Genomic DNA, 24,306 nt, shown 5'->3' on the forward strand with positions numbered 1-24,306 from the left:
GTGTCTTTCTTAATTAGCATAATTCACTATGACCTCTACATATTCTAATGTACCCAAACTGATCCAAGATTATGTGAGAAATATGCCCTACAGCATCATATCAAACATGTTCCTATAGCATGACACAAGCACCACAATGCTTTATAGCGTGTAGGAGCTTGAATACAACATTTCCAGTGTGATCCAATAATCTTAGTTCAGCAGCCACAAAATGTTACGTCTCTTCTTCTTAGGTCAGTCAATGTCTTCTTTGGCAAACTGAATCCTCTTGAGTTACATGTTTTTTTGCCCTCCAACAATAGAGTTTTCTGGAGATGTATTAATACGCCAATCCTTTAGATGTTTCCCTTCTTCAAGAAACTGAACAATGTTCACAATGACCCATTTAACTCCAATTTGTTGCCTCTGTCCTCAAACGAGGACCAAATATTTCTTTAAAATTGAGCAACCTCACTGCCATTATTCTGAGCACACACACCCCTTCAATTACTGATTCAGTTACACAGAGTGGGCAGCATGTGCATCATTAGAGCACAAATATTCTTGATTAAAAATTGATGACATGGTGAAAACTTGTCAAGAGTTTCTCTTTCAGAAGAAGCAACACGTGTGTTCGTTTCCATCCACTCACCGTGACACTAAACTGGGACACTGATATGTTGTTTGGGTGGACACTTAGACGCACACACTGCTTGATGTCTGAAGCAAAGCGCCGGGGTTCTGATGAGCGCTCACATTTCTCCTTTCTGGCACACCTGAAAGGAAAGGGGAAAAAAAAAAACAAAAAAACAGGAGGGGTTGTTATTCTGGGATGAAAAATGGACACGCATCCGAATGCACATAGTAACCTGATCGAGGCTTAGTCTTTTCTACCTGTTGGCATCTGGTGAAAAAAAAAAAGAGGAATGTCCCAAACCCTCTCAGACAGGGTCTATTGGAAACATTTATCATATTTCCTCTCTGGAAACGTACCAACTACTGTGGGTGGGAGCAGTTGTATTTAAAACAAAGGTTGCTCTATATGTGCAAGTAGAGCCAGCCCACTGGGAAAGAGGTTTCCCGTGCTTTTGTGCAGCAACCTTAATAACTGGCATTCATGGGCAATGCCAAATGCAGGTGGAAAGGTGGAAGCTAATGGGGGTAAGTAGGATAGATTACCCCAGTTCTTAATACCAAACCAGGTGGCCCGATCCAGTTTGTTACAGTGGTTTGAGGAAAAGGAGGTACAGAAGCTTTGTGCTTAAGGTGGAATTTACCGACTCTTGTTCTTAATCACAATCCCTTGTTAGACTGAAAGGGCATTCCCCATTTAGACTGGAAGAAAACTGCCATTCATTCTCACCACAAACTTACTGTTGCTAGTTTTTACATTTGTTTTTGTTTAATCCTATTCTGATTTAGTTAAAAAAAAATCTTACTGTGTAATTAAGAACCTGGAAAATCTAGGGAGGTCTAAAATCCTTAGAGGAAAAAAATGATTGGCTGTAAGAGGTCACAATCAATGTAGTTGAAATCTGCCAAAAGGAAACTTTCAGAGTTTAAGGAGAGAGGATTTTGACCTGACAAGAGTATTGCAAAGTAGTTAAACAGCCTAACACGACACAAAGACGACAAAAAAAAAAATCAGTTAGAGAGTGAGAGAGCAGGAGGAAGAGGAAAGAATGCAGGGAAGAGGAAAGAGAGCAAAAAAAAGAGTTTAGATTTAAAGGAATACAGCCATTGTTGGCCGTCTGTGAAGCTTTTCCTGCTAAGCCGGTTTCAGTAGGGGTTTAATCGCTTCAGGTTTCTTTGTGCTCCTATCACTGGTGTCTGTGCCTTTCCTTTGTACTGCTTTAATAGGAACACATCATTTGAACAGCCTCAGGCAAACAAGCCAAATGTAAAAATCCACAAATGCAAACATTCGCCAGACAGTCACGAAAGAAACAGATTCATTTCTTTAATATCATTGTGTGTGTTGTTTACGCAGAGCTGAATTGTAATTTTGCAATATAATTCTGAAAGATCATGAGTGTTTTGATTTTTAAAAAAGTACATTTCAAAAATAGTCACATTGCAAAACTGTACATGCACATGTAAAACATGATTCTGTGTGAACTCGCAAAGTTTCTCAGGAAGTTAATCATATGACCCAACAAGTCTTAATCACAAGTACAATTTTACAATTTATTTTTCTAATTGCAACACAGTTTTGCACATTAATTATGCAATGCAACAGATAAAGTTCTGGAAAACATTAAGGTGACAACATGTAATAGGCAATGTTATGTCAAATAAATAAAAGCTAGGATGAAAGGCACTGTTAAAACTAAATTAGAATTAAGGCCACAGTATGAATAAAATATGCAGTTACTTTTAAGAAACATTTAAACAAAAAGCTTCATTACTTTAATAGCATCCCTCCACATCTGGGTTTATTTTGTTTTATTTTTTGAAAGGCTTTTCTCCATCACTCGCTGCTTCTAAGTTCCAGTTTTTTTTATTTTATTTCCATGCTGTTTGGATTTTAACATCAAACAGAAAAAAGCGAATTTAAATGCTGATGCCTTTCCAGTTTTAGTTTTGCATACAAGTACAAACCTGAGAGAAATATCAGATGGCATTCTGATTCACAATACGTGTGCTCAGGACTGATTAATGAGCTACAGGGTTTGCAGAAGGATATATAAGACATCATCTGCTAGAGTCTACAGACCATAAACCAACAGGAACAGATGATGCAGAAAAGCCACCAAATAAAGTTGAAGGAGTTGAGTGGAAACAACGCTGGCCAAGATTTTAAGTTTAGTCATCTTCTTAGAGTTGTATATTTCTTTCACTAAGACAAAAAGACATAATGAGGCAATCAGAAGGGAAAAAAACCAGGGAAAGTTAATCATCACATTGTCTTTTTCCCTTAAAACTGTTGTTTTCGTTGTGCAAACATACATTAAGAACTATATTTTTCACTTTTGCTCAAAGCAATTTAGTCTTAAAGTACAGTAGATACAAAACTAACATCCCTAATTCACCTAGTTGTGTTTTTCACTTCTTGCCACAAAAACATTTAATGAACATGTAAATTGTCTTATTTTGTCCGTGCCAACACTCATGTGCTTGTATGGTGTGAATAACGCATGCAGCCTTGTGTCCTATTCAATACATTAACTATAAAGCCTGGCTTTAGCCTGGTAGGGGGCAAGTGAAACCTAGCTAACCACCAGGGTTTATAATACACAGAGGAAAACCCTAAATAGTATCGACCAAAAAAAAAAAGAAAAAAAAAAGGAAAATAAGATGTGTTACCTCATTTTAAGGAAATTACTGTACCGACATAATGTGATGACAAGGGTTTAATCAAGAATGCTCCCAAGTATCTTGTACAAAGTTAAGCACACACAGTAGCTATGCATACAGTTAATTTTTTTTTTATGGGAATAGCACACATAATTTAATAGATTTAGGTGGTGGCTATTACCAAGGCAAAACACTGGATGACAATTTTCAATTACTATCTACAAAGACGGTGCAAAAAAGGCTTCATTTATAACAATTTGCAACACAGCGCTGTGTAAGCACTGTTGAATAAACTGTTTAGCAAACCAAATCAAAGCAATTTAGATTGCAAATAATAGCCATAAAAAAAACACTGATACTGGGCATCGTTTTGTCCACCATCTCTTCATTTGGTTCCTAAACGGCGCCGTTATGCTGAGCTGTTTGGCTGGGCATGACGCATTGTGAGGAGGCAAGCCGAATTGATTAGATCAACTCTGAATAAAAACTAATCAGCCTTTGATAAGGTGACACAATTAGAGAAACTGGAAAAAAAGGGGCAAGGAAAAATATGTATATTTATCTATAGTGGTGTTTTGATGCCCAACAAAACTCCTCCGGTATTCCTCAAAAACTCACTGAGCATCCATGAGGCAGAGTTTGCACGTCTCAGGAGGGGTGGAGGAAAAGATTATACTAAAGAGAGAGCAGCAGTATCTGGCCATGCGAGGCTCCAGGTGTAATGCATACCTAATGAAAGGCTTGGAGAAGGTCAAACAGGCTGTGAAATGAAAGCTATTAAATTCCCACAAAGCTGTGGTCCAGCCATCCTCAGCTCCATCAAATACCTGTGTCAGGAAACTGTGCACATATTCATGAAATCATACACACATCCATTAACCTATACAGTGCATACTGGAAGAAGGTCTGTGTGGAAGTAAAAGATTATTTTTCTAAACAATTCTGGTCAAATATAGGGGGGAAAAACAGTAATACTGTATGGTCGTGGAAATATTTTAGATTATAAATGGGTTTTGGATCTTTACAGTATTTGGGATAAATCAATACACAATAAATAGGTACCCTGTAGCTCAGCTGAAACCCAATTATCATACTACCCATGCATCATCACACACTGCACAGAATCCTAGATATACTCATAGCCTGTGGCGTAATAGGTTACTTTTGAAGGCGTTGTGTCATATACATTTAATCTTCCAACACACTGCATGGCTGCATTTTCTCCTGTATGCGTGACCAAATGCACATGCATGTGTGAAACCCATATAAAAGTACATTTTCTCCTGTCATTAAACATAAAATGTTCTGCAAAGTTCTAAAAACTAAACTAAACAAAGCCACTTTTGAGAAAATATGTGTATGTTTTGTTCATATCTGAAAAACGAGCCATTTCAAAAACCTCCCAATTATTAAGTCACCATCGTCGGGTACTGCCCTGTTACCTAGCAACCCTGGCCTCCTCAAATCCTTCACCAACCTGAGCTGAGCTGCACTGGCTTCGTTATTAGCAGAGGAGCACATTTGGTCAGCTAGTTTTTTCTGTTGTCAACACTGTAATATGGCCACTGCTGTTCGCTCTAACGAGCATGTGTCCATGCAAATTCTACCCGTCACAATGAAGAAAACTGCATGGCTTTGTTTTATTTTTAAACAGTGATTCAATAATCACAATAGAAAAGGTTTATGGAAATTAAATAACATTTATGCCTGCTTTAGAGTTAAAAATGAGAGTTAAGTTCTGAGGCACTCCAGGCTGGGATATGAATGGTGGAACGTTTCAAACCACTGGCGGGTCTGTTTGCAATGTCCTATCCACATTGCTGAAGGAAACTGTAGTTTACACAAGTGCCTTCTCTCTTTTGAAACTCTTAGAGACTATCGACTGTATGGCTTTACCAAACAACCTCGACTGAAGGACAGTTCTGTCCTTGTAATTCAACTTGAAATATCCCATTCAGAAGCTGCTTCTTTCATCCTCAATGGCTGTGCTGGAAGCTTCACTCCTTCTGTGTCTAACTGAGGGCCAAAACAGACAGAATTGGCCTAGCTAACTCATTTTTTTCACAAAATGTAAAGAACAGTATTTTGTGTAGCCTATAGATGTGTCCCAACTAGTTCAGAGAAGCTCGTAGGCCCCGTTAAGTGTGGTTGTCCACAAGGCATCCTGAAATTTGCATGTAGGAAACGGTGAAAGAGTCATTATCCAGCCCACTGGCCATGACCGTGTTACTCCAGTTTTGTGGACACACGCGAAGGCTCGCAAATCAACCGACTCATGACATAAAACTTGCACCAAAGGGCGCAGAAATTACAGAGTGGCAGCTGCTAGGTGTAGAAATCTCCAATCCCGCTGACGAAAGAACCCCATCTGAGCAAAAAAATTATACAGTTAAAGTTTTTTTTTTTTTTGAAGGTTAGCAATGTGTTATGAAACTCTCTTTCAATGTACCTGCATCAAATTTTAGGTTAGTTTATTTTGAAAAGCCCACATTACCACAAATATTCTTAAGGGAGTTCACAGCACAAAAAAAAAGAAAAAAAAAAACATTTCATGTAATCTCAGTAACAATGTTATCTGACAAGGCCACTTAAAGATCAATTAAGATTAGCGTTGGATTATATATTGCGGTGAATATTATGTGTCCATAGAAGATGCATGCAAAATGGCTTGCCCAATATTCTGAATCATTTTTCAATCATTGACAAGTTGAGCAATAGATGTGTAAGCAGAGTTTACCTCTTTATCTTTATCTCCAGCAAGATGATTTCTAATCTTCCTTTCTATATGAATTTTTATAACCCTTTTAGCCCGACATTCAGTGGCCTCATCGTTTGGAATACATAACCGTATATCTTCACTTCCTCTGACTGTCACCACATCTCTCCTTCATCGTCCTCGTCTCATGTCAGTCCAGTTCATGCTCTACTGGGCAAAAGCAAGGCAACTAAACCCACTCTGAGAGTGAGTGAGTGAGTGTATGTCCATTTTCCAGCGCTCGTGCATTTTTGTGTGTGCTAGAGTGACAATAGGTGACAGTGAGAAATGGCCCTGACTTCAAAGTGGACGTGCAGCTATTTTGTGTGTGCTTTTAGGGTGTGTGTGCACCATTGTGTATGTGGGAGAATGACTCAGTGTGTGTTCTCCAACAACGATGGTGGCAGTTCAGAGAGGATGCACAGCACTCGGTTCCATCCTGATGCCCCTGTCACTTCTTGGCCTTGTTCCCTTCTCTCAACCTTTCTTAGGACCCACCAGGAGACACAAGCTGAGGGTAGGGGGAGAAACCAGTCTCTCATACACAAGGGGCACCTACCCTCCCCTGGGCACGGATATCAACTCAGTGCCGTGGGATCGTAGAATCTCAACATCAAAGCAACAAGTTTGAGAAAGTTGAACTTTTTATGACAAGTCTTTGACTAGAAGATTAGGGAATAATTTCTGTGCTTTCAAAGTATTTTGACAAAATGTTGTTGTCAAAGTTACATGCAACAAATAGGAGGGGAACAGTAACACACTGTTAATTGTATAATGAGATTGTGTGCCGTATGATCTTGCTCCGCAACATTTATTGTCAAAACGAAGCATTATCCAGTTACTTTTGGCACGATACGGTGTTTAATAAAGCAAGTGAATGCTTTACAATTTCCACTCTGCTACACCTATGGTAAGACTGGACAGTAAGACCAGAAGTTACTTTAAGATTTTTTTTTTTTTTTTTAATAAACTTGGATTATATTTCAATCTATATTTCAAAACAGATTACTTACACTGATCAAACCTAAACTGGGTTCTTCTGGATTAAAAAAAACTTTTTTAAGTTTAATACTTCATCCTACCCTATTTTCTATATTTTTTTGTCATCTATTCTTACCACATTATGACCATTTGAGTACATAACATTGACCTGGTTGGGTTTTCTATTATTTCTTTTTATTTCCACAAATCATAATAACAACAACTGGCTCCACAGGTGAGTAGTTGATAGTAATGTTGCCTTACAGCAGGTCCAGGATTAGAATCTCTGTCTTTGGTGTTTCTGCATGAAGTTTGGAGGCTCTGTTCTCCCCATATATGCACTGGTCCATAGGGACCTTTTTTCATCTGTATGTCTAACACTTGCAGAAACTGGTGTGTAATATCATAAAACTTAATATGCCTGCTTAGGACCATTTAAATGATTATTTAAGGTCATAAAATCAAACTAACAAGTACCTTTTTCATGTAAATAAACTTAAAAATTAGGCCGGTGTTAGACGTAAATCTTCCTACTTTTACTTTTTTGGGTGAACATTATCTAACCCTGGCAGTAGTGTATGTAAGTGCACTTAAAGCTGTCTCCAGGGGAGCCAAGTGGTCACCTTAACCGGATCGAAGAAGCTGGTAGCAGTTAATTATGGCATTTCAGTTTAATTAGCATTAGTTTGGCATGCCACAATAATGAGCACAGTGAAGAAATGGATAGCTATGATCACAGTGACAGCTATTGGTGAAGCAGAATTAATGAAAGCAACAGAGGATTCGAGGAGAGATGGAGCAATGGGTCTGCCAATTAGCCTTTCCTTCTAAAAGGTTATTTGACAGAACCTTAGATGTCTCTGAAACACAAAAGTTTGAGCAGAAAAATCCCCTCCAGACTTAAAAAAAAAATGTATCCGGTTTTTCAGGTGTCTTCTTGTGACTTCCTGAAACTTTACATGACTGATGAGTAGTTATAAAGGAGTAAGAGGTGACTACCATCTCTTCTCCTCTTGATGTAGGTTCGATACTTATGAGTGTTTGTCGTCGACAGAACCTAAGTAGGAAGCAGTGAGAACGCTTGAGGAGAAAATGATTTCTGAATCCAAAACTCACTGCCAATCACAAAAAAAGAAACGATTTCAAATGATGACTTCCAACAATAAAGGATTAAACAAATTAATGTGAATTTGACTTGAATTAAAATTTATTGTACGCTAAAAGCCTGATGGTTAGATTTAGCTGATGACATAGGAACTCAAGTAATAGAGAAAAAAAAAAGGCAAGGAAAGCTATCGCAGCCAACTGGAGATCAAGATATGCAATCCAATTATTAATGTAAAGATATTGTAAAATTAGTGTCGCTTTTTTCCAAATAGACACTGATAAGACTGGGTATAATTTGCGATGTTCTCAATATGCATGACAACTGTGATGACAATCATGTTGACAAAAATACCCCTCCAAATATGGTCTCCAATCTGTCCAGCAGTCATGCACTACAGGCATCTTGACATGCTAGTTAACGACTTACAAACTGACAGCTGACAGAGCAACATTAGGGGAGGTAACATATCCACAACATGGCTGGAGGATCTCTGGTATATTGGTTCTCAGTAGGAGAGCCGTTGCCTTACTTGGAGAGGGAATAAAGTGTGGATGGAAGTTGGAGGAAAAACTAACACGCCATATCGCCCTTGCGATATAAACAAAAACAGTGAGACATGAATCCCCAGAGCTTTGTTGGGTTGGGATGAGGAAATTACAAAAAAAAAAAAAAAGGAGGAAAAAAAAAAAGTTTTTCCAAAAAGCACAAATGAACTGTTGAAAACTAGGCAGTGCTGTGGGTCAAAACCTTCCTTTCACATGCTTAGCTAGACAGGCATTTGCAGAAGCATGCACATCTCAGCATAAGCAGACCAAGACAGTTTAGTTGACAGGTGGACCTCCGGTTTTTACAAAGATGGAGTAAGGTCTTACTGGAAGACTGGAAATCTGCTGCAAATTTCACTGAGGGCTCAAACACACACACAAATGATTTACAGCTGGTGGGACAGAAACAATCACGCGTCTTTACAAAAACCCACAAACTTGTTCAGAGTCAAACATGTGTGACATTGACGACATTTTTAAAATAAATGATTGGTGTTTGTCAAGGACAATATGAGTGCTATCAAAGAAGCAGGCACACACTCCTGCTGATTTTCTCTCCGGTAATATTGATTGCCTTCTTGCTCTTGCCCCGGTGTTCTCGCTAACAGCTCCTCTCACCGATCTATAGAGTAAATAAAGGCAATACTGATGGAGGAAGAGGAAAGTGAGTGTGTGTGGATAAGAGAGGAAGATAGTAAAACGGAGAGAGAGAGAGGGAGCATGCAATTCTGGGTTTTTTTTCCTCAGAGCCGTGAGGTGATTTCAAGGTTGATTGGAACAACAAACTATCTGGAGGAACACTTTTAAAGTGGAACGGCTTGCCGTCCTTCCCCACAACCATTTTCCCTCCAGCACAAAGTGCGCGTGTGGGTGGCAGACAGAGATTTCTTTTCTGTTTTGCTCTTTCTTTCTATATATTCTGAAAGATTCATTGTTTATGCCTTTGCTTTTGATTCTATAGTGAAATATGTTTAACCTTGGACAAGCCAAAGTACTTACTTTATATATAAAAGCCTTTCACAAGCCAGTTTGAACACATCAGAACACTTCCATTATAATTCACAAAATTTAATTTGTTGTGCCTTTTGTCAGACGCCCTGCAGACTGTGCCTGGAGGCTTAACGCATCAAGTCGCTGTCATTCATGTGAGGAGCTTGTTCAAATGTGTTTTAGTAAGTCTTTATATGACAACTTAATAAGTTTAGCTCTTTTTTTTTTTTTATGTCTGCCATAAAAATGCAACATTTGAAGAATTGGAAACTACAATCTGAGGACTCCTTCTAGGAGGATGCAGCAATATTTCTGAAGCTTTGGTGCATTCAACACATATGAGCATGTTCATGTTCCGATCAATTTGTAAAAGCAACAAGAAGGTTAAAACACCCAAGTATATTCCGTAGGCACAATATATGCACCTCTACTTTGAATCATTTTTTAGCTTAAATTGCAGAACTACCCATATGACAAAAATAAAGCCACTGTGTCCATTGATATTGACGCTTCAAATGTGCACAAATATGTTTAATTTTACAAAAATGATAGAGTTGATCAATAGTTGATCCAGCAATTCCTTCTAAAACGTTTTTGTAACCAGGGAGTCTCTGGACCGATGAATTAGTGATTCATGCAGGAACATGTTTGTGTACCGTTGCCTGTAACCTCAATTTTGAGCTCCATGATCCATTCATCATCCGTCATAGTTCATTTCTACCTCGGGGATCTCATATGTATTCATTTTCTGTTTTTTTCTTGCTCGACTTTCTTCCATTTATTCTTTATCCTCGATGTGACCTGACACTTTTCTCTACACTCGCTCATTCCCCAGCCTTGGAATATATGATCATCCTGAAACAATTTCTCTCCTTGTCTTTCTAAGAATTTATTACCATCTATTCTTGACTACTATGCTTTCCAGCTCTCTTTATTTGTCATCTTCTCATTCATCTTCTACTCTTCTCATCTCTATCTCTTCTTCCCTGTCCATGTTCCCTTATATCTAGGTTTCACTGTGTTCCTCTCACTTCTTGCATTGCTTCCTTGCCCTCGTCACGTCCTCTTGGTGGTAGCAGGGATAAAGGTGCTAAATGTACTGGTCTCAATGTCCCTCTCACTCACACACATACACGCACACGCACACACACACACACACACACACACGGAGCCACTCTTTACCCTTGAGCTAGCACCAACACAAGAAACCAATTTTCAATTTACAGTGTAGTGGGGAAAAAGTCTCTGCCCCCACCAAGCACCATCTCCCTCTGCAATCTTGAGGGAAAAGGTGGGTTGTTTGTGGATTTGTGCCCATCTTGGTGTACGTGCTTATGCATTTCGAGGGGAAAATGACAGAGACGTGCAATCTTAGAAGTAAGGCCAAAGGTAACAGGTTAGCAGGGGTCAAGTGGGTACCTAAAGGTTAATGGGATCATCTCTGTGATTGCCAACAGTTTCCAATACAAGCAAAATCTCTCACTTTCAAGGTTGGAGCGGTGCCAGTCGGAACCCTTGGCAGTGCCCACTAGTGTCCACGCTCTCACCAGGCTCTTGTTTCCAGGGCCGGTAAAGAATGCCAGTGGTTTAGTTAGGTAATGGATCTGAGGGGGTTTTGTGGCACAAAGCCCAATCCAGGAAGATAATCCAACAATTCACCTGCACCGGCATAAGGTGCTCCTGAATCCTCTATGCTTGGGAAGAATGGAGGGCTGGGCATGTGCTCAAACATCCCAGAGGTAGAGGAGGATATAATCTCATATTACAGGACTGACAGAAAAATGAAAAAAAAAAAAATCACACAGATAACAAAAACTATTTACATCTAGCAGGAGTGAAGACATGCTGAGAGGTACTTACATGTTGTGCAAAACACACCAGCCACAGTGGGGATCACCCGATCCAAGACATTCACTGCAGGTGGAGTACTGTCCACAAGCTTCCACCGGCACTCTCGACAGCTGGGGGGAAAAAAAAAACAAAACCATAGAATTAAAATCAATGAACACACTCAAAGTAGCTCTAATGATTTTTTTTCTTTAGGATTACACAATATTAGAGAACATATTTAATACTGAAAAAACTTTGTGCTGTTCCAAAAACGAAGCTCTTACTTATTCTAAAATGCAGCCGCATAACCACAAGACTGGATCTCAGAGAACAAAATGCCTCTAAAGGCCACGTCTCCTCTCAAACCACAAACTTGCCTGTTTAAACTTTGCAAGCAAACCCTGAACATGGAATATTAAAAAGATGAACACTTCAACCCCCCGGGAGACAAAGAATTGTGACAGCAGATGTCCCTCCTTACTGAGGATCCTCTTCTGCACAATGATGATTTTTTTTAAAGGGCAACACTGCATTTCCAAACGTGTATGGCAAAAAAAAAAAAAAAACTTCTTGCAGGATAATAATGTCCCTGTTTTGTACCATTCTGCAAGGTTAACAGAAAACCTCTGGGGATGGTTCTCAAATGAAGTTGACAAAAAAAAGTAGTCAGTTCTTGACCATTGGGACCGTTTGTGAAGACATATTTCAGCTTCCCTTTAAGCTATGAACTAAAATATTTGATGGTAGGATGAGTAGTTGGTTTCTCCTGGTATCTTCAAATTATTTTTTCAGTCATTTGTAATTTTTTTTTAGTTTTTTGCTCCTGTTTATTTTCGCATTTGCAGCTAAACCTTCAGATCCAACAGAGCATAGTGTAAGTACTTTTAGATTCTATCCCCAGTCTTAATATATATAAAAGTTTAAAACGGTGTAAACTTTACTATCTAAAAAAAAAAAAAAAAAAAAATCATGCAAATTATTTTGCAAGGCATTTTTAACTAAAAATATTACTGCATGACAGTTTTCATCTTTCTCCAACCCAGCGACTCCATATGGTAGAACCGGGTCACTAGGGATTAGCAGTCCATCTATGATGATATATGGGCCTGCCAATTCAAACTGGCATTGACTGGCACTGATTGGCATGGACCTTAAGTGGTTCAGCACAAGGGGCAAAAGTGAGGTGGATCTCAGCTGTCCCCTCCTCTCATCACCATGACAACAACAGGCTACTGGCACTTTTGATTAAAGAGCCATCATTGGTGGATGACCGCTGTCACTCACGCTGCTCCCCGACAGCCAGAAGAGAGATGAGATCACCACTGCTGGACTGATAAAGTGTCTCCTCTTACTTGGGTAGATATGACGTCAGTCTGAGTAACAGGGGGTAAAGGTTGACCCCCTTAAAAGAACCTATTAACAGTTTTGGGGGGAAAAGGAGGCTAAAAGATTTGCCGGGTTACATGTATTCATGAAATATAGTTTGTAATATAATCTTGTTTTAGGATTTTCAAACTGACTTTAGAACATACATTTTAATTATTTTAGAAAACTCACTTAAATATTCTAAAATAAATAAAGAACCTCATTGCCTGTGTTCATAAAGAAAATACTTGGTATTCTTGTTGACTCAGTACGGTTGTGTGTTTACCATGTCTCAGCAGGGCACCATAAATAGCATATAAACATGTATACACACACATCCACACACACGCACACACCCACACACAATGGATTCACACACACAGCTGAATGAGTTTAAAAGGGATGTGTATCTCCTTGTCAAAGTCAAGAGGAATTGTACATGTTATAACAGATTAGAGACAACAGAGGTGCATCTGTGTGTAAAACCTGTGTGTGCGCTTTGGGGGAAAAAAAAATAGCAAGCATGTTGTGCCCTTCCTGCTGTGTTGAGGCATATTTGCATTAGGTAGATAAAGGGAATGAGTTTGAGATGGAATCAGGCAGATAGAGGAGCAGTGTTGTGCGCACATGATCAAACTCAACACTGATCCACACTGCACAATGCGTCTCACAAGAGAGATTTCCTCTCTTCCCGTCACCCTTCCTCGGCTCTGCTCTTCCTCCTAACATTTAGAACTGCTTCAGTTCACTGCCAGTGAAATAACCTCTTAGTTGTTGAAGGGAAAGGCCACTGTGATAGCCTGTGGATGGTGCAAAGTCCTTCTTTTTTTTAATACTGGTTGAAAATACCATTTCCTCACATATGTGTGCATGTGCGTATGGTTTGTAACCATGTAATGAAAAAATGTGATAAAACTGTAAAAAATTAATACTACTACATTTGCACACTTTACAGGGTATAATTTAGCATCAATTGCCCACCTCCTTACAGATTTAGGTAATACTTAAATGTGACTTAATGAAATTATTTTCATGAAAGACGACACTGTTTGGAAAGCCAATTTCTCCTAATAAATGAAATCGTTATTTAAGACCTACTTTTATTTTTGGTCTCTAACAATATTATAATTGAAATATTTTGGATGATCTGAAAGATTGAAGGGCGACAAAGAAAAGCAAAAAAAAAAAAGTAAAAGCAATATTTTTAAAGGGACTAGTATAAAAATACAGAAATAAGACCGACTGCAGAATGGAAAATATTTTCATGACTATTGAAGCCGTAGATGCCTGCATCAGGGAATATGGTTTTGTTCACAGAGAACACACTCAAGCAAACACACACACACACACCGCATTCAGAGTCTGGCAGAAGCGATGGCTGCCAATAGGAGCCCTCTGTTCCAGAGCATAGATCCTGATATCATTCATTCTCCCTCTGTTTCTGTCTGCCTGTCTCTGTCACTCAGATGCTCTGAGGTGTGTAACATCACACATTCATCATCTCTCCAGAGCTCTCCTTTTGCCGCCTAATACACACACACACACACACGCACACACACACACACACACACACACACACACACACACACTTTAGTGGGCAACACTTTTGTCTCCACTTTTATCACAAAATTGAGGGATTTGGTGGCTAAACGACCCAATGCACCCCTTGTCCCTCTCATCTCGATATCACATTCATTTTATGCTATCTTCTTCGTGGGCTTAACCAGTGAGTCGACCATTACGGCTCACCATCTCTTCGCTGTGACTCTGCTATCATATCAGCGGGGATGAACACAAAGGACGGGGTGCACGGCATTTATAATTCCCTCCTGTTTCAGGTGAGTAAATGACAGCCATTACACTCAGCACTTTCCCACCTTTCACAATAGGTAGAGATGGATGCTGCTGAATACAATCACGCTTTTAAAAGAAGTAGAGATCACAGGGGTAGTTGATGCCTTAATGCGAGGGGGGAGACAGACGGGAGACACTTTTGATCATTTGCTACAGCGGCACAATGGTGTCAAATTACATATACAATATGCATATGTGTGTGTGCCTCGACACGTGGCAGATGGAAATCAAAGAAGGCGTATTTGAGACACATACCAAGAAATTTCTTCTTGAACGTGATTCACACTGCCCGTTTCTCCTTCCCTCCTTTTATACCTCCTATCTTCTCTTCTCTTCACATAATGCCACGAGCATTCAACTCAGCCAAGACTGAGAACTGATGATTTATTAAATCTGCAGAGACTTTTTATTATCAACTAATTCCTCTGCCTCATCTCTATTCCTCTCTTTATCTAGCTATTTTCTTGCCTCCCTTGACTTGTAATTAAAGAGAGATTCCACCTGCAGCACCCTCCACATGCACAGAGAGGGGGAAATTACACTGATAGTCCAATCCTGATTTACAGCCTGTGGGGCCCACTGAACTCCTCTTATCTTTTCTCTTCCACCCTTAGGCTAACTTCATCTTTTTCTCCTTCCCCGTTGTGAGTTTGTTCATTATTTCAGCTCGGTGTCTGCAATGCGCAGCCACTCTGTCGACTGGGAAGTGGAGATTTGTGAGACAAAAACTGGCTAGAAGTAAATTAAGTTTAGCGATCAGATAATTTTCAGTTTGACCACAACATTCTTCAGTGTGGAGGACTTTACCAAGTGAAAGCACTTGGTTCAAGTAACACATTATTTTCACACCCGGGACGCCATTCATGAGAGTCACATTTACTGACCTGCCACTATGACAACGCAGATAGTGCGATCCTGATGTACATCCTGTACACTTCTAGATTTTTACTCTATTTTTCTCACATATTGTAGCAGATTTAATATTTAAAAAAAAAAAAAAAACAAGTGGGAAGGTTGATTTTATGTAAGATTATAAATGCTTCGCTAGAGTCATTTTAATAAACAAAAATATCCCCACCTGCAGTCAAAATGTCAGCCCGGCTTATTTTGGAGAAGGTAGTACTCCATGAAACATTAATGACAAAAAAAAATGGTAAGGAATTGTACAGTTGTTGCTTTCTTTTTGGTGAATCTCTCTCTCTTCTTTTGTCTTGCTCTTTGTCTCCTCTCCACCTGGATGAAGGCGAAGATTGACGTAGGGACCAAATGAAGCAAGGGACGCATTATCCACTCAATGCCTCGTCACAGCTGAGGCACCGCTCAATCAGTTAACACCCAATTGACATCGTTACATCATAAATTCAGCTAACAGTTCGGCCCAGTGGCTGCAAGTGTAATATTGTTTTCATTTGACGTTCCAGAGGTTAAACGACGGCGCCATCAATTGCACTGTCATCTTCGGCGGTGCAAGATAAATGACTTGGAAATAATCAATCATTTTCTCTCATCTTTTTTTCTTCCAGAGATTCTGAGCTTCTCTTACCCAAAGAGAAAATGCAGTTAAACAAGCGAGAGGCCAGCTTACAAATCATAATTTCAAAGACATCCTGCTATTTTTCCCCCCAACTGATTGATATTCCAATGCTTAGTAGTGCAACCTCAGCATGCGTCATACATATATGCAATGTTGTTTGAGTGTGTTTTTACTAAAATGTCAGTTATCAGTGCACGAATCAAGCCGAGCAGATCACTGCAAGGATTTATATTTGGCACACACAAAAAAAACTGTTGGACGTACAGCGATTAATTCTGTACAGCCTGCAGAGATCCGACCTGACCAGACTGTAACTAGGAAATAAGATCCTGTCCAAAGGTGTTTAATATTATCCAACATAAACGACAAATTGTATAACACATCCATCTGTTACAATGAATAATGAGTTTGCAAAACACATAACTGAGCAAATGAAGGCTCAAGCTTCATAAGATGGTCTCATCGCATCAAGCTCATTTTCAACCACTTCGTTGACATTTTTTCAAATGGATGTCAGGCAAAAACAGCTGCAGCCTATCATCTCTGTGCAGCTGCTTTGTCATTAGCCTCCAGCTAATCTCTGACACCACATAATATGCACATCTGAACACCTTTATAACTCTCAGCCACACAGTCAAGGGTTGGGGAAGTCGGATGCCGAAGGACGGGGCAAAAAGATTTCTGCTGATCGAAATTAAAGGATCTTGGTAAAAAAAAAAAAACATTTTTGCCTGAGATGTGAGGATGTGATATTTCCACAAATTGGCTTATCGCATTTCCTTCGGGGGGTGGAAAAAAGAGGATTTGACTTTGAACGATCTCACCCTGCTGTAGTACACATTTTCAATAATTCACACTTACAGATCAGCATTTGCTACACTGAATATAAATATTTCATCACCCTGAATGTGACAGTGGCAACACATTTTTTTTTTTTTGCTGAATGTAAAGTCGTACGATTGTCAAAAGAAATTGCAGAGGGACTGAGACAACGTCGGGACAAGTCACATAAAATCCAAGCACTGACTCAGTTGATAGGAGTAGGAAGGATAAGTTTGAGGACTTGCTGGTTGCTGCAGGGCAACAGCATGGCTTAGTGAACACTACAGGACGGATTCAATGACTAAGACTCAACAAATAGCTTGCATAGCTTCCAAATGCTCTCAGACTCATGTCTCAGCACAGCCAGCTGCTGAATAATGTGGTCAGCTGTCAAAATCATATTGATTTTAAGATGTGAAATTTTACAAAATTTTCATAACCCTTTCCTACATTTTGTTATTTTTCATTTATAAAGTAGAACAAACCTGAAGTGAAAATAAAATCACGGATGGCAACAGACCGAATACTTTAGCAATTAAGGGCCAACACTTTGTAAAATCATCTCCAGCTTTTTCAGAATGCCTCCAACAAGTTGAAACATGGAGAGTAGTTCTTCTAAAATTAGCTCGGAAATAATAAAAATATATTTCTTGACTTTGACTAAGCCATTCTAACAAATAAGTATGACCTAAGCTTTTCCACTGGAGGTCCGAACCCACAGCATGATGGCCAACCCCATGTCAGTGCTTAATATAAGTGCATGCCACTATTTTTGGATTTTTATTGGTGAAAATTTTGTAATTATCAAACATAATTTTACCTCCATTTTGTGCTGGTTTGACATAAGGTTAGCAACTCTAGTCCCTATAGTCCTGAATGTGTTGCTCCCCTGGGTTAAGACACTTGAATCAATTAAACTGCTCATTATCAGGACTCTGCAGAACTTGATGACATCCCAAGCAGGACATCAGCTCTTGAGGATCTAGCCTGACCATCATCTGGTTGATTTCATTAGAATACATAAAAAAATTAAGTTTTTAGTTAGAATGTGACCAAATATAAAAATGTTACGATATATAAATATTTATGCTGTGTTTAAAATCAATATTCTCCAAGAAAAATGATTTTTTTTTTTTTTTTTACATTTATTCATGCCTAAAATGATCTGTGGATTTTATAGTTGTTTGTTATTTGCAACCTTGATGGGAAAAAAGTGTTTCATAATTATAAATTATACATTTCAGAGTCTGTTCCTATTTATATAATTTGACGGCTGAAAAACAACAATAAAGAGTACCAGAGGAATTAGTAAGTGATTTCTATGCATTTTATGTTTTTTTTTTTTGTTTTTTTTTATGGATGTTGAGCTGATAATGTAATATTGTCTTCTACCAAGATGAGGTTGACACATGAAACAGTGCAGACATCACTTGAACACAGTAGGGAGGTTTGGTACCAGCACATATTAACAGTGGGACTGACCTGCCCTCATCACTCAAACAGCAACCTTAACATCCAAAATCACAGGCTGCTCCATCATTTAAGTTGTTTTATGCCTGAACATCTATTTAACCCACTAACAGAAGAAAAATCAGACATGCCTGTATGTGTGTGAATGTTAAGGAGGGGTGAGGCAGTGGGGGAAAAAAAAAAAATCTCATTAGAGGACCACCAATCACTGGATTAATAAGGAAGCAGGAGTGACAGATCACTCCGTTAAGGAGCATTGGGGGATGGCACATGATAAAAATGAAAATGGGTCGTCGGAAAGAGAGACAGACACAGAATAAGGATAAAGAAATCTAAGAAATACCTGGCAAGAAAACAAATTACAATGGATCCTCATTATCTTGACAAATTCTTCATGAAAATAGGTTGTAGTTGGGAAAACTCAATAATCCTCGATGAAAAATAAGCCCAACAAAGACAATAGACACAGAGAAGGTGAAAATAAAAAAAGAGGAACAAAACAGTGAATATGAAAGGGATGTTGTTGTTTTTTTTACAATCAATACAGTGAATGAATATGCTTGGCTCTTAAAAGAGTTTGTATTGCAATGATGGCATGATTAAAACAGAATTTCTGAAACTGAAAGGATTGCATTCTTTTGGCATTACTCACCCTCAAGTTAGGGTTAGTAAAGGTTGAATTCATAAGTAACTGCTTTGTAAGAGTTCACTAAAATTAAGAAAGCTATGCATTCCACACAGCCTCTTTCAGATGCTAACTTAATGAAAAACATAGTTTAATTAAGTTAGTGGCAAAACGTATAAAAACATAAAAGCAAATTCCACATTTGAGCAGATTTCTCAAATTCCCCAATATTTCACTAATTCTGAAAACCATTTAATTCTGTTTTAGGAGACACAGATTATCTGTGAGCCAAAGTGTAAGTGACTAACTTTCTCTGTTCAGTGGAGGACAAACACCCGGTAGGATCCATCATCACCAAGCTGAAGGGGAGCATTTCGGGGCTGGAACAGCATGTGAAGAGCTTTATCGATCAACCATGTTCTCAGCTGCCTGTTCGGGGCGCCCTTGCCACTCTCCTCCTGACCTCTGTCTGTATTTCTCCCTCGTTCGAAGAATCACACTCTCTCAGCGAGCGCCTCGGTCCCAGGCCCCAGAAACAGCAGGTGGACCTTCAGCCATCGACCAACTCAGGCTGCTTTAATAGCATCCATCACTGCTGGGAGTTGGGAGTGTGCATGTGTGTGTTGTGGATGTTATTCTAAACCGGCGCAATCATCAAGCGAGTGGTTCCTCACTCGATACTGGAGCTTTGCTAGGATGACCGTCCACATGCCCTCTATGAAATTGGCAGTCACTGGGAGGTTAGCAGGAAGCAAACAACGGCAATTCAAATTGACATTTATTGCAGAACGGATCAAACAGTAATTGAAGTCAATAAAGTAATAGAATCCCACCTTTTTTTTTTAAGAACAAAGGAAATTAATATGACACCGGACTTTCTGGGAACTATTATTTTTTCATGATTCGAAAGCATTAAATGTAGTTATTTCTGGGAAGAAGATTGTTAGAAAACCACATAAGTCATTTTTACAAGGTTTTGAACATTAACTGTGTGTTTACGGCTGTAACAGCAGCTCTGCAAGACATGTTTATGCCATTTTATTTCAAGCTCGTCTTACTTTTCCAACCAGTGTCTTATGCATCTAATAGAGTTGTACAAACACCACACCTGCCATACTATAAAACGCAACAGCTGCTCTACGAGTGTCCTCGCTGTGTGCAGCCTGTGAGCAAATACATTGTACAGTTTAAAAAAAAAAAAACAGGTGAATATTACCGATTCTCTCCGAGTCAGAAAAAAACTGAAATCTGCTTAGAAACTCGCCAAGTGTGAGTGTATGTTTGATTTTTTTATTTTGCATTTCAAGAAATATTTGGGATCTAACTTGAGGCATGAACTCGAAGGTGAAACTATTTCATTTCATGAAATCAGTGAAGGAAAATAATATGAATGTTCTGGCTGCGTGTCCATATCTCACAGAAAGTAATTTGCACTTACTCCTGATAAGCCATGAAAGACATGTCGGAACTAAATTGTATTTAATAGAAGAATCACAGCAGGTGGAAAGAGATACCAACACATTATTCAGGTTTTCTGAATCAAAAGGATAAATCCTTAATAATGACCGACCCTGGCAATTCTTGGACAAATTAATATATTACTCTTCAAAGCATTGCATATCAAGTCATACTAAACTAAATTTTTAGAAAACTGAATTCAGGTACATAAATGTATCAACCTTAAAAACATTTAATTTATTAAATCACACAAGTACAATCAATCAGTCAAAGAATTCAACCAAGTGGTAGTCACTCAATCTTTTCTTGCCCTTCAAACTCCTCTGGCACTGATTAAGATTGTTTGTACACTGGATTTGGGTTTTGTATTTTTGTTTGGTTTTTTTGGCTTCATTAACTACTTTAGTCTGTAATTCTCAATTGTTTTGCGTAAACTGTTAGAGGAGCTCAGACTTACAACTGAGCAGATTGACTAATTATTTAAAAGCCTTCATATGTTGTAACCCACTTGGTTGTTGTTTTTTTTCCCCAGTATGAGCTGTATAATTACAATATTGAATTTGTTAACTTGATTGGCTGTAACAGTGACACATAAAATACTCTAAAATACCGTATTTTCCGCACTATAAGACGCACCTAAAAACCTTCAATTTCCTCAAAAGCCGACAGTGCGCCTTATAATCCGGTGCGCCTTATATATGGACCAATATTGAGCCACAACAGGTCTAGCAACGGACCTTACCACAGGGGCCGCGTTTCATTGGCTAATGCCCATTTTAGGTCACAGTGCAGCTACCACGTGCGTGACCGTCTCACAAACACAAGCTACAGTAGTAAACATATGCTAATGTACATTGTGGACCATCAAAACCATGAATGCCGACTTACCCAGCCTTGCAAGAACAATAGGCATCAGTGATCTTGTCCACAGCTATATTTATGCTGAGGGTGTGAGGATCTGCTGTTTTCCTCATCTATCGGTAGCTTTTAGCTGTGACACGCACAATGTTGGAGGCATCCAGTGGCTCAAACACCTTGATGTCGTCCAAAAAAGATGACATGAACTTGTTGGTTCCCCTGTCCATTGTCGTGGCTGATATGTTGTGAAAATCCGGCAGAAATGCTACGCTAATTAACTCAGATCGAAATGAAAGACGTCATGTTTACACAGACGTGCAGTAGGCTGCTTACATAGTTGGTCCACTACGGTAAGCAGCCGCCAACTTCTTTTTCCCCGTAGAAGAAGTAGTGCGCGGTGCATGCTGGGATAGTTGTCAGAACACTGGTTTGTTAATAAAGTTTGATAATACATTTAAAGGGGGGGAGGGGCAGGGGAAGAGAGACAGAGACTGCAGCGGCAGCGTGTCGGTTGGTCTGTGTTACCCAGAAAGCAGTTGGGCATAATATCGCAACACCAACACCGTGAGTGAAACAACGACTGGGCCAGCCTACTATATAAAGTACTCGGGGACCATTTCTTTATTAATGTGGATGTGTAATAATAGAGTATGAAGCGTCTATTCTATGCGCCTTATAATGCGGTGCGCCTAATGTATGAAAAAAGTCCTAAAATAGGCCATTCATTGAAGGTGCGCCTTATAATCCGGTGCGCCTTATAGTGCGGAAAATACGGTACAACAAAAAATTGAGAATAAGAGTTTTATTATGCACACTTTTGCTCTCTATGATCTTTTATAAAGTTTATTAAGTGGGGAGAAGGAAGATTAGCACATTAATGGTTGAGAGAGACACACAACTCTTGATAAACAACGTCTGGATATTTTTGTTTTTCCATCATCTCTCATTCAGCCGGCAGACTGAGACCTCAAGGGAAAATGATGAGAGTTCTGACTAAAAGGGCAGCTTTAACTCATTCTTTGTCTGTTTGATATTTAGAATATTATCTAATAATCTGGGATCCTCAAATGTGTGCAGTTTTTGCACACACAAACAAATACTACGCACTATAATCAGTAAAAACTGACAATTCCATAGTGCCAAAAAAAAAAAAAAAAAGGTCTATAATCCTCTGAAAGCAGCAAACAATGCAGAGTTGAGGGAAGGCTAATGCTGACAACAAAACAACAATGACTTTCAGTGATATTGAATGGCAGGAAATAGGAGCATAAGAAAGGGAATAACGTGCACATTATCTGTACTTTGGAGATTCGACAAGATTTTGAAATGGTCCCAAAAAATGGTAAATAGCAAACAAAGATCCACTTTTATCCCGATTATGTCTCTGTTTTGCTAACATAACATGTTATTTTAAGTATAAAGTTAGTACCCAAACTTGAGAAAAGCTCTGATAATGCCCTTCATCACATTCATTTCTTAGCTGGTCACATTCGAACAAATAGTGCTGTAAAAAACTGTTGGCCCCCTTAATTTCTTCAGCTTTTTTTTTTTTGCCACAGATCATGAAACAAGTTTGTAATAATCCTTAACATGACTGCAATTATTCTGTATTTACCAGGATAGTTGCGCTACCCTTTGCATCCGTTCTACTAAAGAAGCATTTCTAATAATGTGTAAGTTTTACCTTTTGCAGAGCATTTGTATTTGCTGGGCTCCGATTGTGTGTAGAGGCCAATGCGCTGCCAAAAAAACAGGCCATCCCCATCTACGACCAAATGTAATCAATGTGTTTCTATACGCGCATGCCGTCATGTAGAACATCAGAAGAAATCCAGGAGCCTGCATTAGAGCGACTTTTAGTTTTGCTATTTTGGTGGGTTTTGTCTAGGATAGGTGTCCATTACACAGAGTGCTGCTATTTTACACCAGATTCATGTCATCAAAGGTACTAAGAGATGGTGTAAATCTGCTCGTGCACACACACGTGGAAGGAGACCACTCTCATCTCCCTATAATTTAACACAACTATCCTCTGTCCTCATAGTCTGCCACTATGAAAAGATAGTCCCAGCACCCAGTGGCGCATCTAAGCATTTTCCATTCTCGTGTCATGCTGTACCAAAATTCTTTTTGGCATACCAAAGATTATTCTGATTTCTTACATAAGAACATAATGTGTCAGAACTGCTGCTTTTTACGAAATAATATGACAGCAAGCAGAGAAAACTTCATTTTTCTTGTGTTTCTGACCTGAGTTTCCGACATGACGTAGAGGTAGTGGTGGTCAGAGGAGAAGGCCATGTCTCTCAAGATGGGTCCGTTCTCAACAGCTTGAACCGTCTCATACTGAAGGGCACGAGAGGAGCCATCAACCCGGATCTGAAAAATCCAAAGCACACACACAAAAAAAGAACAAAATTGGTATTTTCAAATTTATTTTTGGCATTGTGACTTTATTAGCATCAGACATAAGTCAGAAAAATAGAAAATGGTTACAAGAACACAAAGAAAATAGAAAATAAACGCTGTGTTTTGAAGTCGTGTCTGTTGGAGTTATTAGGAATATTTGTTCAGTAGGCACAGCCGTACATTTACCAACACATTACAGCTTTAATCGCTGCATCACAAAAGTACATCTTCCTCGATCATAGTTTGAGTAATTTCAAAGCAATTGTGGTAATATGGCATCTGGGCAAGAGTTGTGCTCCATGAATCCCCAGGTAAGTTTACTCAGCAGAAAAGGCGTGGAATTGCCACTTTGCACGCTGATGTGATGGGAACGGTCTGAGCGGCGCCAGGACATGCGCTTACAAAGCCCGTCTCTCACACGCACAC

General features: G+C 39.1%; 1 protein-coding gene across 1 annotated transcript in view; it reads right to left on the reverse strand.

Moving 5' to 3' along the window:
- plxna4 (plexin A4) overlaps nucleotides 1-24,306 on the reverse strand; it is a 220,701-nt gene that overhangs the window by 65,360 nt on the left and 131,035 nt on the right. The window contains exons 4-6 of the mRNA XM_088003196.1: nucleotides 23,722-23,850; nucleotides 11,516-11,616; nucleotides 632-755 (exon numbers count right to left, since the gene is read on the reverse strand). Of these exons, the coding sequence (XP_087859322.1) occupies nucleotides 632-755; nucleotides 11,516-11,616; nucleotides 23,722-23,850 (354 nt within the window). The remainder of the gene's footprint in view (nucleotides 1-631; nucleotides 756-11,515; nucleotides 11,617-23,721; nucleotides 23,851-24,306) is intronic.

This window comes from Poecilia mexicana, unplaced genomic scaffold (assembly GCF_051168715.1).
Source record: "Poecilia mexicana isolate PSO_F unplaced genomic scaffold, ASM5116871v1 scaffold_23, whole genome shotgun sequence".
NCBI classification, from domain to species: Eukaryota; Metazoa; Chordata; class Actinopteri; order Cyprinodontiformes; family Poeciliidae; genus Poecilia; species Poecilia mexicana.